A 15,795-nucleotide genomic window follows, 5' to 3' on the forward strand; every position below is an offset into this window, starting at 1 on the left:
TGAACGATCGATTCTCCGAATACAAACTGCGATTACTTTTGTTTCAAGTATCGAATATTATAAATTCCTCTTTAAGTCAAGATGATTGTTGTGACAAATTTGTGACGACGTTAAATGACTTCTCTCCTAAGTGCATACATTTACAGGTCCGATAACCGAACGCAATTATGGGCTATGAACGTAGCCATCGTTAAGTTATAGCCTGATACTGAAACCCAAAAAGACTGGCATTTTGACGTCATTATTTGGTTTTTGCACCGCCTAGTGAGTTGCCGTTGGTAGAGCTCATGGAAACAAGTTATTTCATTGGTTGAACTATAGAATACAACTCATGATTTGTTTTCTTTTGTGGCAAAAGACAGGCATTTTGACGTCATTTTTTTGTCAGTGCCAGGCTATAACTTTACGATGGCGACGCTATGAGCCCATTAATTTGTATTTCAGATTTGCGAATACGTGCTAGTGGTTTCTTTCCTTCCCTATACCAATAGAGCTCTAAGGTGAAAGAATTGATTTTACTCTAGAAGTAAACCAAAAACAAAAACAAAAGAAAAAAAAAAGAAAAAAAAAAAAGGTCAATTGAAGGTGGCGGACAACGGTATCCGCTATAAAAGAAGAGCAATTTAATCGAAAAATAATGTTCTAAACATGCAAGTCGTGCAAATTGTACCTCTTGGTCCCAGTTGTTGAAATGCACGGTTCCCAGCTTTCTACCAGATCGTAGCCATCGTTAAGTTATAGCCTGACACTGAAACCCAAAAAGACTGGAATGTTGACGTCATTTTTTGGTCAGTGTCAGTCTACGATCAGATACGCCTAAAAAGTTGTCACAACCGTTACCAAGCCCACTACATTAATGGAAGCTGAGAATAGAAAGAGGTAGTACCAGCCAAGATATAGGATGATCGCCTCGCTCACTGGAGGCATTATTATGTTTATGACAATACTGGGTATAAAAACGATTCCCTGGTTTGCTGCAAAGTGTTTCTTTCCGAATAGTTTTACTGTCGCGGCATTGAAGACTGAGTACAAAGGACACACAGTTCCTCCGTATAGAATTGTAACGATAGAAAATACCCAGGTGTTGACTTTTGGGGTGAAAGGGTACACACAACTGAGGAAAGTTAGGCAGACATTGAAAAAGATAAAGAAAGTCTTTAGATGAAATCGATCCAACAAAATACCCCAAAGGTTCGAAAAGAAAATTGTTGCCACGGGGATGGCCATGCCGAGTTTAGTGAGAAAAAAATCGTCTGAGATCCAGAGTTGTCCGAATTCTTTGTAGTAGTTGTTGATAGTGACGTAAGTTATGCCTGTGGTGATAAAGGTGAAGGTCAAGGCGTAGAAAGCGGGTGTAGTCACCATTTGACGAGGGCTTATATCGTTTGATTCATCATAAAAGGAAGATGGGTTGTTGCCAGAGGGCACCTGCGATGTAAATAAAGGCGATGGTGATATTGACTGCGGTGGCGATAACGACGAGGGGGATTGATTTAATGATGCAGATGGTGACGATGAAGGAACTGAAACAATAGATAATTCTGACGATAATGATTGTGATGAAGGAGGTGAGGAGGATGAAGCAAGCTGCGGTGTACATGATTGTGAAACAGCAGTTGTAGTTGTAGATGGCAATATACATGAACGTTGCTTTTCAGGCAACTCTTCATTAGTTTTTGGCCTTTCCTCTGGGAGTCTGCCACAACTTCCATACGTGTCTGCTTCGTGCGATGATTCGTTAACCTCCACAGAGGATTTAATCCTCACCAATAGAAATCCCACAATAAGGCAGATCGTACAAAAGGCACCAAGAATCACAAAAACCGATGGCACTCTGTCTAAAACATCCACCTGAGAGAAATACAAGACCGGACCAACTCTCTTGTCCGGGACTTTGTTCGTGGGATTTACGTACCAGGTCACAAAAAAGTTAGTCATGAGGGCGCCTATGTACATCCCGCTTCTAATAATACTCGTATAGATTCCTATTTTATTTCCTGCCCACTCCACTATGATTTGAACCCCTGTACAGAATAGAAAACCGTCAGCCATACCGTATAAGACACCAAAGGACAGTATCAGAAGAGTGTTGGACATTTGGACGGTTAAATAAGTTATAAAGTAACTCACACTGGCCAGGGTGATACCACAGACAAGAAGCGGCCTCACTCCCGTGTATCTTATCAAAAACCCAGAAATCAATCCAGTAATTCCAGTGCAACTAAGCTTTAACATCATAAGCCAAGGTCCTTGGGCCGTTGAAGGCATTCCTGAGTAGTGTGAGAGATAAGATTTGCAGTAGATGTACAAATTGCCCCAGTAAAAGGTATGACCGAAAGGAAGAAATAGGAAAAAACAGCCGATGGTAGTCGTATACTTGTAGAAATTATGCCGAGCTGGTGGTGACAAAATCATTCTGCTAAATTCTGGATGACGTCAAAACCGGCTGAATATAAGAGTATAAGGGAAAAGGGCCTGTGATTTATCAATTTAAAATGGAATTCGTATTTTTGCATGATATCAAATAGGTTTTGTGTTCCAACATGGTTCGCTTTTGCACAGTTTAGGTAAGATCATGTAATATTTAAAAACAAAAACAAAACCAAAACACAACACATCTTGCAGTAATCTCCGACAATCAAGACCTTTCTTTCATCCTGACCGCTGATTACTTACATACAATTTTCTGATAACCCGAATGTTATGATCTCTTTGTTGTAACGTAAATACTCTCAAACCAACGGTAAATGTGTCCTTTACAAGCCCATAATTGAGCTCGAATGTATATTATGTGTGCAAGTACATTCAACGACCCCCTAACTATTAATTAGACCATCTAGTACACATTTTAAACGTAAAGTCATAAAACACAAAACGTTGAAAAGCGAAATATGTTTGGTTCCAACAAAATCAATATACATATTTTGATTTCAGATTATGTGAGTTGCCAACTTATCAAATTAAATAATATTAAAAACGAATCTAAACGCCGGCTTCGTGATCGTTATACCTTCTACTTTTACAATCTACAAAAAGACACATCACAATGTAAAGTCGACTGAATCTGAATCCATGTCCGCATTCTTAAACGAGTCTACTTAGGGAGCGTTCACATATTACGTCATCAGCTAGGGGGGGAGGGGGGGTCTACCAAATGTTGACATGTGTTGACATGGGGAGGGGGGGGTCAGACCCAAGATGATGTCATCAAAACATAGGCAAATTAAGCCTATTTCAAAGTTTGTTCCTTTCAAAACAGCTAAAGATAAATTGCTATGTTGAGTATTGCCCATCTCTCAAGAAACAAGATGGGAAAGGGTATCACTTCTCAAAAGGCGAACTTGCCCTAAATGTTCATTGTATCACTCCTCGATCACAGCAATGAAAGACCATTCACGAAAATGCGGCATACAAGAAGAACAGCAAATGGGAGAAAGTGATGACGATGAAGATGAAATTGATGATACTATTTATAGTACATTGCCAGAGGTCCAAGGCAAAAACATTTTTGAATCAATTAATTTTATGTTTGGAAATTGAAACAGAAATTCATTCCACTAAAAGACTAATATGCTATAAAATAATTTGCCTCCTATACTATTTTAAATTACACTTTCTGAAATTTTTTTAATAGCACCTGCACCAAGTAGCCTAATTTAAATAATGTTTGTTAGATTTTATCTTTGCAAATTTAAATTTTATGTCCCCATTGTATCGTAAAACATAAATTATCAACAGTTTCTGAAATTAATAAAATGTCTGAATGTGTTTTATCAAACGTTGATAATCAATGTTTATGGTTTGAAAAATGAATAATAAATATTGTGAAATTAAAGTTATCTTTTAGTTTTTATTAAATTAGATGACGTCATCATCTGTTGGAGGAGGGGGGGGGGGTCAGGTCAATGATGACAAGTGATGACTTGGGGGAGGGGGGGGGGGTCTAAAAAGGGCAAATTTTTGATGACGTAATATGTGAACGCTCCCTTATATATAGAATATTTCTGTACTATTGTATTATTCCATCAGTATATGGAGAAGAATTAAAGAAGATGATTAAAAAGTTAGCTCAGGATAGAGAAGGATGGAAACTGTTTGTCTGTGTCCTATACCCTGACCCAGTGTGAAAAAGGCAATGATGATGATGTTGAGTACAGTATTCGACCCGCATCATTCCTCACGCCTCACGTGTTTTTCAAAACCACCCATCCGCGTCCTAAAGCAATAAAAGGAAATACAATAAAGGTCCACTGAATTAATACTTGGATAAGTGCGGCTTTGTGGTCTAGTAATATGACACTCGCTTTCGGATTGGAAGGTCCTGGGTTCGAGCCTCGTGCTCGGCGCATAGTTGAGTCCTTGGAAAAGGCTCTTTACTCACATTCTCTCACCGTACTCGTGTGTAAAATGAGTACCTAGCCGTTAACAGCGTTGTCTTTGTCCGAACAATTGTAATATCGCCTAACAGGCATCATGTCCCGTCCTACATGTTAAATGTTGCTGTTGACCAGGGACCCCTTGTAAAGCGCTTTGAGCACATTTAGTGGATATTGCTCTATATAAAGCTCATTTTTAAAAAAGTTGATTATAAGATATTTCGAAATAACTGTTATAGATTGATTATCACGAGAGGCGAACGTGGAGAAATTCGCGCATTACGATATCGATATGATATATTATGTAGTAGATAGAACGAGCGAGAGAGAGAGAGAGAGAGAGAGAGAGAGAGAGAGAGAGAGAGAGAGAGAGAGAGAGAGAGAGAGAGAGAGAGAGAGATTGTTTTTGTTTTAAAGGGTTTTACGGCGCTTGCAACACATTAAGGTCATATCAGTGCCAGTAAAAAGGGAGAAAATGGGATAGTAAAAAGTTCTAGAATTACAATTAAAGCACCCAAGAAAAAGGAAGACAAAGGGGAATTGGTTCAAATAGGGAAACAGATGTAGATTCCAAGAGCACACTATCAAAGTACTTAGTTTGAGATCCCCTTAAAGTCTCATCCAGACACAAGCACAGGTCCCCACTAATAGGAACACATTCAAATGTTTACAAATCATATATAATATTTATAAAAAAAACATAATACAGTGCATAACAGAGAGATTATTTACAAGGAAAAAAATATCATCTCCCAAAACTCTAACTATACATTTGACTGTCTCCCTCCCAGCTAGAGTATCCGGCCAGGGCCTGGACAAAACCAAGTAATCTCATTCCAAGACAAAGACCAAAAGCATGTTGGAAAACAGATACAGGGGGATAGAAGACACAGTATGTACCTCCCTGCCCACTCAAACAAATAACTGAGAGATGATTTACAAGGAAAAAAATATCATCTCCCAAAACTAACCATAAATTTGAATGTTTCCCTCTCAGCCAGGGTATCCGGCCAGGGTCAGGACAAAACCAAGTAATCTCATTCCAAGACAAAGACAGAAAGCATGGTGGAAAACAGACAAAGGGGGATAGAAGACGCAGTATGTACCTCCTTGCCCACAATGGGAGGTCAGGAACCCCACCCAGTTATGTCAATGTACAACCAGACGTATTCCTACATGACGAAATCTCCACTCACTGTGGAGCTGAATTATTCTAGTTTTTTTTGTTTTTTTTTTGTTTTTTTTGTTTGTTTTTTTTACGATAACTACTATGTTACTAATGTGCATCTTGTGTGAGTTTGTCTATGTCAATATTGTATTGTTATATATGTGAAACCAAATGACAAATTGCCACTTTCTTGGGGACAATAAAGATATATTATTATTATTATTATTATTATTATTATTATTATTATTATTATTATTATTATTATTATTATTATTATTATTATTATTATCATTATTATTATTATTATTATTATTATTATTATTATTATTATTATTATTATTATTATTATTATTATTATTATCATTATTATTATTATTATTATTATTATTATCATTATTATTATTATTATTATTATTATTATTATTATTATTATTATTATTATTATTATTTTTAAACCGAGAAAAGTTTATTGCAGGATTCCGATTCTGTTGTTCATCTTTTTTTATTTAATTTAATCTCGTATGTCCTCAATACTAAATCCAGTGGCGTGGGGCCATTGGATCGAATGGTTCCAGGCACCGCACCAATCTTTTAAAAATCATTAACAGCATAATTTAATTAAAATAAAACTGAGAAATTATAATTTCACTGTCTTTCGCCAACTCGCCAACAACATACTGCCTTTTTAGTCTCCGCTCTATTCAAGATTCCGATTCACGCACTCCGCCGACTCGTGTGTTGCTGACATCACTGCCGTGGTGCAAAGCAATCCAAGCTCCAGTTTAATGCTCTATCCTTTAGTATCGCTACAGCTGATTGAGCGAGAAATTGGGTCGAATTATACTACCTCCAAATAGCGGAAAAACCCTCGACTTGTGCCAGGATCTGAGAGCTCCACCGTTGGACTGGGGGATGCGCCAATGTTACATCATTTACGTCATAATTAGGGTAACTTCGGCCATCCAAATTATTACATTAGCTGTCAAAAACACTGATCATTGTCAAGTTTATTTGTAAGCAGCAAAGAGAAACAACATAAAACTTAAAAATATGACATATTAAAATCCCCCCCCCCCCCCCAACCTCCATTTCACGATTATTAAATAAAGTAATTGTATGCAACGAAGCATTGTGGACGAATTTACCAACATATTTCTTGCTTGTAGTGCCGAGTTGATGGTTACATGTGTATGAGTGTTTATATGTGTGTATTTGTGTGTGTGTGTGTGTGTGTGTGTGTTTGTGCGTGTGTATTTGTGTCAGTTAGAGAGAGAAAGCGAAGATTGTCAACAGTTATACTTTGGTGTGTTGTTTGATTTCTTAAGTACTTAAGTGGGGTGATTTTTTCTTTGTGGCTTGTTGTTTTCATGAATTATTTGTTTTTGTGAGTATTGTCCACTTGTGGAAACTATGGACCCCCCCCCCCCCCCCCCCCCACCTTTCTAAAAAAGAAAGTTTTTAACATGTGCTCTTTCCTCTTAATCGTATTCACTGTTTTAGAAGTTTGTTTCTTCTTGTTTTTGTTTTGTTTTTAAGGGTTTTACGGCGCTTGCAACACATTACGGTTATATCAGCGCCAATAAAAAGGAAGAAAATGGGATATTAAAAAGTTCTAGAATTACAATTAAAGCACCCAAGAGAAAGGAAGACAAAGGGGAACTGGGAACAAATAGGGATCAGATGCAGATTCCAAGAGCAAACCATCAATGTCCTTAGTTTGAGATCACCTATAAGCACAAAATCCAACAAAGAGGAATACACTCAAATGCTTACATTATACATTAAAAATAACAAACATAATAATACATAACAGAGAGATGATTTACAAGGAAAAAAATATCATCTCCCAAAACAATAACTATGCATTTGACTGTTTCCCTCCCAGCCAAGGAATTCCAGCCAGGGTCAGGACAAAACCAAGTAATCTCACTCCAAGACAACGACAGAAAACAATTGGAAAACGGGTATGGTGGGATAGAAGACACAGCATGTACCTCCCTGCCCACTATGGGAGGTCAGGATCCCCACCCGTTGTTTCTTCTTCTAATCATGGAACCACCATATGCCGTCAATACGCCACGCCGCTGACTAAATCCTAATAAAAAATTAATGTAGTTTTATGTTTTTTAGGAGTAAATAATGTCATTTCACCCAGTAACTTTGTAAGCATACAATAAACTAATAAACCACAGTCCACTCCGGATAATCGCAACACCTTCAGATAAAAAAAAGATGTTGTGAATAACCGAAGTTGCAATTAACCGAAGTTGAGTTTCCAGTCAACTATTGCAACAATTTACAGATATATTGAAAATCGTTTTTTGTTTGTGTGTTTTATGTGTTTTAAGGGTTTTACGGCGCTTGCAACACATTCATGTTATATCAGCGCCAGTAAAAAGGAAGAAAATGGGATAGTAAAAAGTTCTAGAATTACAAATAAAGCACACAAGACAAAGTAAGACATAGGGGAACTGGGAACAAATAGGGATCAGATGTAGATTCCAAGAGCACACTATCAAAGTACTTAGTTTGAGACCACCTATAAGTCTCATCTGGACACAAGCACAAAATCCAACAAAGAGAAATACACTCAAATGCTTACATTATAAATTCAAAATAAATATAATAATACATATCAGAGAGATGATTTACAAGGAAAAAAATGTCATCTCCCAAAACAATAACTATGCATTTGACTGTTTCCCTCCCAGCTAGGACTCCGGCCAGGGCCAGGACAAAACCAAGTAATCTCATTCCAAGACAAAGACAGAAACATGTTGGAAAACAGATATAAGGGGATAGAAGACACAGCATGTACCCCCTGCCCACTATGGGAGGTCAGGAACCCCACCCAGGTTTTTTGTTTGTTTTTAAGGGCCAGTAAAAAGGAGGAATATGGGATAGTAAAAAGTTCTAGAATTTCAATTTAAGTACACCCCAGAAAAGGGGAATTGGTTCAAATAGGGAACAATTGTAGATTCCAAAAGCACACTATCAATGTACTTAGTTTGAGATCACCTAAATGTCTCACCCAGACACCGGCACAAGATCCCACTAAGAGCAATACACTCAAATGTTTACATTATACATTCAAAATAACAAATATAAAAAATACATATACAGAGAGATGATTTACAAGGAAAAAAACATCATCTCCCAAAACAATAACTATGCATTTGACTGTTTCCCTCCTAGCCGAGCACTACGGCCAGGGCTAGGGAAAAACCAAGTAATCTCATTCCAAGACAAAGACAGAAATCAAATTGAAAAACAGATATAGGGGGATAGAAGACACAGTAAGTGCCACCCTGCCCACTGCCAGGAACCCCGCCCAAATATTGTATATTCAAACCAGTTGTTGTAAACATTGTTCTTAGTCCACCACAGACTGAGCAATATGATTGAAATAAAAAACCATATGGCAGCCCTGTATAGATTTTGTCAAGCAAAAGCACATGCGATGCTAGATTTGGTTCACTTTCACTCTTTTGTTTTCAACCTTTGTAAGAGTCAAAGATTTAACTGTGATGAGAGACAATGAGCTCTCACCAAACTTGTTGGTCACAATGTACAGTTGTCAATCCCAAAACAAAGGATAGCGCTCAGTCTCTCTTTACAAATGTCTTTGTCTATCTTTTGTAAAGAATAAACCAACCCCCCTTGTCTGTTATTTCGTGGCCACTGCAAAGCCCATATGTGGTGACACACTACTGTAACATTAAATTAATTTTTCAACTTGTCACGTTTTCTTCCATGATGAAATTTAAACATGATATTTTGTTTGATGGATTTCTTGAATTAACCACTTTTCGAGGGCGAAAATTTGTTCCGATTAACCGAAGTTTGTTGCAATTAACCAGTGACTTTTATATAAAATTAATTCCGTTTCTTAGGAAATGTTGCAATTAACCGAAAGTTGCGATTATCCGGAGTGGAGTGTATTACCTATAGACAAACAAAACACTGTTACTCACATACACACACACACAAACACACACACAAACAGACACACTCACACACACACACACACACACACACACACACACACACACACACACGAAAACAGTCCTATATTATATAGATATACAAATATATTCATGTACAAAATTCACTTTCAATCTATAATGGTTTATTGTTTTTTCATTCTTCAAAATGAATGTGAAATATTATATGTAATGAAAAACAAATTAAATTATAAGCGACTATCAAATGACAACACTTTCCAGTAAAAATATTCATATCGGGTTAATGATAAAAGATATTGTATTTTGTAAAATATAATATGTCTACGGTCAAAACCATAATGTATCTGTCATCTGCATTTTTTGCCAAATTGGGACCTAAAATTTGCCCAAAAAACCCCCCAAAATTTGCCAAAAAGACCTAAATTTGCCGAGGAGAACTAAGCGTTTCAGTAATAATTAACACGCGATACAGAAAAAATATATATATAAAAGACAATTTATTACATTTAAGGAGGCTACATTTATGAATTTACACAATGTAACTGTGAATAGCGTTGTTACAAAGAATTTAAAGGATCATTATCCGTAGAGAGTAGCTTCCCTTGGTTTGGGCCCAGGCAAAGCTGCAACATTTCTCAAGTTTCGCACTTTTTTTTTCGTTATTTTGTTTTCGCTTCTTTTTTTCCCAAAATTTGCCACGCGATTTGCCAATTTTCCCAAAATTTGCCATGATTTGCCAATTTTGGGAAATTTGCCAAAATTTGCGGATCACCCTGATATTTGCATATAAAATGCAGATGAGAGATGTATTAAGACCAGTTCCTTTTCATAAATTTTGACCACCACCACATCTAAAGCTACTAACTATCATGTGTACAGAGATGGACACATAAATTCTGCCTCCGAATGAAATCAAACCAAGTAAGTTTAAAGAGAGGAAGTGGATGCTCTACTAGAATGTGATCTTGTCGACATAAAGTACAAAAAGGTAATTTATGAAAAGAAATATACATTTATTAAAAACGAACGTTTATATAGTGTGATATCCAACAAACATGCTCAAAGTCTTTACAAGGGGTCCCAAGCCAACAGCAACACTTAAATATAGGACGTGACATGCAGCGTTACTGTTAAGAGATATTACATTTTTCTCGGACAAAGGAGATGATGTTAATGGCCAGATACTCATTTAATTACACCTCAGTACATTGAGATAATGTGAATAAGAGCCTTTTACCAATCAGAGCAGGACTCAAACCTTGGACCTTCTGATCTGAAGGTAAGTGTGTCATACCACAAGACCACATAGCGCACAGAGATATAGGGTGGCGACGAAGGAAAAGATGGGAGAAAATCATATCTTGTTAATGGCACATGTGAAAATCTTCAAAAGCTTGTATACATCGATCTCAATAATGTACAACTAACTTGACTCACTTGTCCTTGTTTTTGTTGTTGTTATGTGTTTTACGGCGCTTGCCGTGTGGCTATGTGGTCTAGTGGTATGACACTCACTTTCGGATCAGAAGGTCCTGGGTTCGAGCCTCGCGCTCGGCGCATAGTTGAGTCTTTGGAAAAGGCTCTTTACTCACATTCTCTCACCGTACTCGGGTGTAAAATGAGTACCTGGCCGTTAACAGCCTTGTCTTTGTCCGAAAAATTGTAATATTGCCTAACAGGCGGCATGTGCCGTCCTACATGTTAAATGTTGCTGTTGACCAGGGACCCCTTGTAAAGCGCTTTGAGCACATTAAGTGGATATTGCGCTATATAAAGCTCAATTTAGGTCATATCAGCGCCAGTAAAAAGGAAGAAAATGGGATAGTAAAAAGTTCTAGAATTACAATTAAAGCACAAAAGAAAAAGTGAGACAAAGGGGAATTGGTTCATATAGGAAACAGATGTAGATTCCAAGAGCACATTATCAAAGTACTTAGTTTGAGATCACCTAAAAGTCTCTTCCAGACACAAGCACAGGCCCGAACTAAGAGGAATACACTCAAATGCTTACGAATTAAATAGTATAATATGTAAACTAAACATAATACAATGCATAACAGAGAGATGATTTACAAGGAAAAAAATATCACCTCCCAAAACAATAACTATGCATTTGACTGTTTCCCTCCCAGCCAGGACTCCGATCAGGGCCAGGAAAAAAAACAATTAATCTCATTCCAAGACAAAGACAGAAAGCATGTTGGAAAACAGATATAAGGGGATAGAAGACACAGTATGTACCTCCTCTCATCAGCTCATCCACCGCCTTGTGCTTGAGATTCTTCCAACAGCAGCAATCACTGATCACAGTTTAAATATATCTTTCTTAGACCTTTTATATATCGCAATATCCACTAAAATGTGCTCAAAGTGCTTTATAAGGGGTCCCTGGTCAACAGCAACATTTAACATGTAGGACGGGACGTGCTGCCTGTTAGGCAATATTACACTTTTTCGGACAAAGACAACACTGTTAACATCCAGGTACTCATTTTACACCTGGGTATGGTGAGAGAATGTGAGTAAAGAGCCTTTTCCAAGGACTCAACTATGCGGCGAGCGCGAGACTCGAACCCAGGACCTTCCGATCCGAAAGCGAGTGTCATACCACTAGACCACATAGCCGCACAAAATATATGTGACCAATCGAATCAAAGTGGTATTATGTCAGGCTGAACATGGTCCAAAAAGTGCAAGTAGACTTAAAGGGATCAGAAACATGAACTTCTAGTTTTTCGCACTGTCTGAAATGTTACTCATTGTGTCCTCAATAATGCAAAAATGTAAATAACTCATATTTCACGCGTTCAATTTCCAGTATCAAAATTACCTAGCCATAATAACGTTTTGATTATTTAAAATAATAATAATAATAATAATAATAATAATAATAATAATAATAATAATAATACATAATAATAATGAGAAGAAGAAGAATAAAAATAATAATAATAACGATAGCGATGATGATGATGACGATGACGATGGTGATGATGATGATTATTATTATTATTAATACTATTATTATTATTATTATTATTATATTATTATTATTATTATTATTATTATTATTATTATTATTATTATTATTATTATTATTATTATCATTATTATTTTTAGAAGAAGAAGAAGAAGAAGAAGAAGAAGAAGAAGAAGAAGAAGAAGAAGAAGAAGAAGAAGAAGAAGAAGAAGAAGAAGAAGAAGAAGAAGAAGAAGAAGAAGAAGAAGAACAACAACAACAACAACAACAACAACAACAACAGCAACAACAACAACAACAACAACAACAACAACAACAACAACAACAATTAATAGTCAACTCCAATCACCATGGGCTTGGGTAACAACTAACAAAATATGTATATTAAATATGAAATGCAGTGTACATTAATAATAAAAGGCACAAGAATGAGGCATTTCTTTTATACAGAGGTGATTAAATAGAATACATGAGAGGACTACAATCAATATGATATATAATATAATGGGGCTGTAAAATTAGTTATAGTTCTTAACAATTTAGTAAAGGTGTTAAATAACAAAAAAATGACAGGGAAACAACATTATCAAATACCATATGTGTTTGTGAAATGAAATACTAATTCTCTTTACCTTTTTACCACACTTTACCTTTTAAAGAACAGGGTCCATTTTACTCTAATAATAACAGAAGATTCACATATTAACAGCAAGTTAACAAATTCATTGTCAAGAAATATGTGACCCCTCGCCTCAAAACAGGTTTAAGTCGGAATGATTAAGATGCTGAAAATTGAATTTATTGCCAGAAATATCCGACTCGTAATGAGTTTGTATGTTTTATTGAATAGAATGAATATCGTATCTTAGAATGCTGAATAGCAATAATTCAAATTTTCGACCAGTTTAGCTTTTTAGTATCTGGTTCATCCCGAAATAATACCGTTTTGGGACGATGGGTCACATATGACTTTTTTTTTAATATTTCCAAAATATAACCCGTCACTCAAATAAAATTGATCTAATTTCTTTAACATGTGAGTCACTCCTTGGAAAGTGGTCGACATGTCGCATTTCATAGCAACTGAGTTATTGATATGATGTAAAAAGAGAATACCGTTCTCGACATTTGTATTTCATAATAAAACATTCAACATTGGCTGATTTATGGCCATTTAAAGGAGACAATCTGTAGAAAATAATAATAATAATAATAATAATAATAATAATAATAATAATAATAATAATAAAAATAATAATAATAATAATAATAATAATAATAATAATAATAATAATAAAAAAAAAAATAATAATAATAATAATAATAATAATAATAATAATAATAATAATAATAATAATAATAATAATAATAATAATAATAATAATCAAAAAGAAAAAAATGGAAATTCGTTTTAAGAAAAACAACTTCAAAATTAATTAAACTTTTGGACACGTCAAAGTTTCCGAGGCGGGGCTAATTTCAGTTGAGTCATCTTGAAATTCATCATAACTGTCGACAGCGCTCGATCCCATAAGTATTGAGTGATCTTCCAGTGAACTAACCTAGTATCAACGATTGCATTTCTTCTTGGCTAGCATAAATTTATAGCCTCAAATGTGAGCTTTGATTGAGAAGTTAAGTGATCTTTTGGGTGAAGAATTAATTAGCCAAAGAGTTTAAAATATTTTAAACTTCAGTAAGTTTAAATTTGTAAAATTCAGTCAAAATAACTGAGTCGGACCCTGAAAAGTAAATTTAGAAACAAAATAATGAGAAATACACACTTGGAGTATTTGGCAATGCAAGAAATGGAAGCCGTTTTCCATCCACCATAATGAAGAAAAATTAACCCCAGTTTTCATAATTGTGTCTATAAATAGAATGACTTTTTAGCAACTCGTTCATCCCGACATAATTCCATTTTGAGACAATGAATCACATTTTCAGTAAATTATTAAATGGCACCTTAAAAGGGAATCCCTAAATATTATATATATATAACTAAATATATATATATCATTTTGACGGAAAATTCCCCAGCTACAAATTGCACGCTACGTAGTACACAGACATACCTGAATAATGAAAAATTGTACGAGTTCAACGCATTCCACGGTCATTCATTGCTTTGTTGAAATTCTCGACTTTTGCTAACATCCTTTTTGGAACTGTCTCCCATCACATGTTGACAACTTTCAAATCTCACTTACTTAAAAGTTTTATTTTTTTACTTCGTAATGTCGCAATATTATTATCAACAAGAGGTGAGTGAGTAGGAAAGTGCCAGAAGACAATAGAGAATAAAAAATTTTCGCAGCGGTGATGGGGGTTTGAACCTGCGACCTTATTGGTACAACAACTCCGCTTGGCCGGTGAGAGCGTGACTCTTCCGTATGAGCTATCCACGATCCCATATTCTGTTGCTGTTAAATAGAATTCGTATCACTTTTCCATCAAACTTGTCTTACTGTAATATGTTTTGTTTTATATCACTGTAAAGCACTTAGAGCCTGTGACAACAGGGTAAAGCACTATATAAATGCCATTTATTATTATTATCTAAACACACTATTATCTTTAGGTCAAATATTTTTATCCTTGCCTAATCTTAAATACTATATACACAAAACAGACATAGTATAAATATACTAACAACAATAATTTGAAAAAAGGAAAGGATACTAAGTTAAAACTTAAATCATGAAGTTTGACTTTGAAAAGTGAATAAAATTCTTCTTCTTCTTCTTCTTCAAGTACCAAGTCTGTGCCAGACATCGGTGATCATGGTACGCCATTCATCTCTCTGATCAGATAACCTCAAGTACCAAGTCTGTGCCAGACATCGGTGATCATGGTACGCCATTCATCTCTCTGATCAGATAACTTCAAGTACCAAGTCTGTGCCAGACATCGGTGATCATGGTACGCCATTCATCTCTCTGATCAGATAACCACAAGTACCAAAGTCTGAGCAAGACATCGTGATCATGGTACGCCATTCATCTCTCTGATCAATAACTTCAAGTACCAAGTCTGTGCCAGACATCCGTGATCATGGTACGCCATTCATCTCTCTGATCAGATAACCTCAAGTACCAAGTCTGTGCCAGACATCCGTGATCATGGTACACCATTCATCTCTCTGATCAGATAACCTCAGAAAAACTAATATTACTCTTCTCTTTCTTTGTCACCCAGCTGTTCAAACTATTCAAATATGTTTTTCTTGGTCTACCTTTACTCTTTTTTACCTTCTATCTTTCCTGTGAGAATAAAATAAGCATTTAAATTGGTGATGATAGAGAA

The 15,795-nt window shown here is 35.8% G+C and overlaps 1 protein-coding gene across 1 annotated transcript; it reads right to left on the reverse strand.

Annotated features, from left to right (window-relative positions):
* Window positions 1–579: 579 nt before the first annotated feature.
* Window positions 580–4,125, reverse strand: LOC144974496 (uncharacterized). The gene is made up of 2 exons (XM_078917406.1): window positions 3,982–4,125; window positions 580–3,094 (listed from the first exon to the last, which is right to left on the reverse strand). Exon 2 carries the CDS (start codon window positions 2,413–2,415, stop codon window positions 817–819), a length of 1,599 nt encoding a protein of 532 aa, XP_078773532.1. The 5' UTR covers window positions 2,416–3,094; window positions 3,982–4,125; the 3' UTR covers window positions 580–816.
* Between the last annotated feature and the right edge of the window lie 11,670 nt (window positions 4,126–15,795).

This window comes from Berghia stephanieae, chromosome 6, assembly GCF_034508935.2.
Source record: "Berghia stephanieae isolate SIO BIC M18660-M18661 chromosome 6, UCSD_Bste_1.3, whole genome shotgun sequence".
Taxonomy (NCBI): Eukaryota; Metazoa; Mollusca; class Gastropoda; order Nudibranchia; family Aeolidiidae; genus Berghia; species Berghia stephanieae.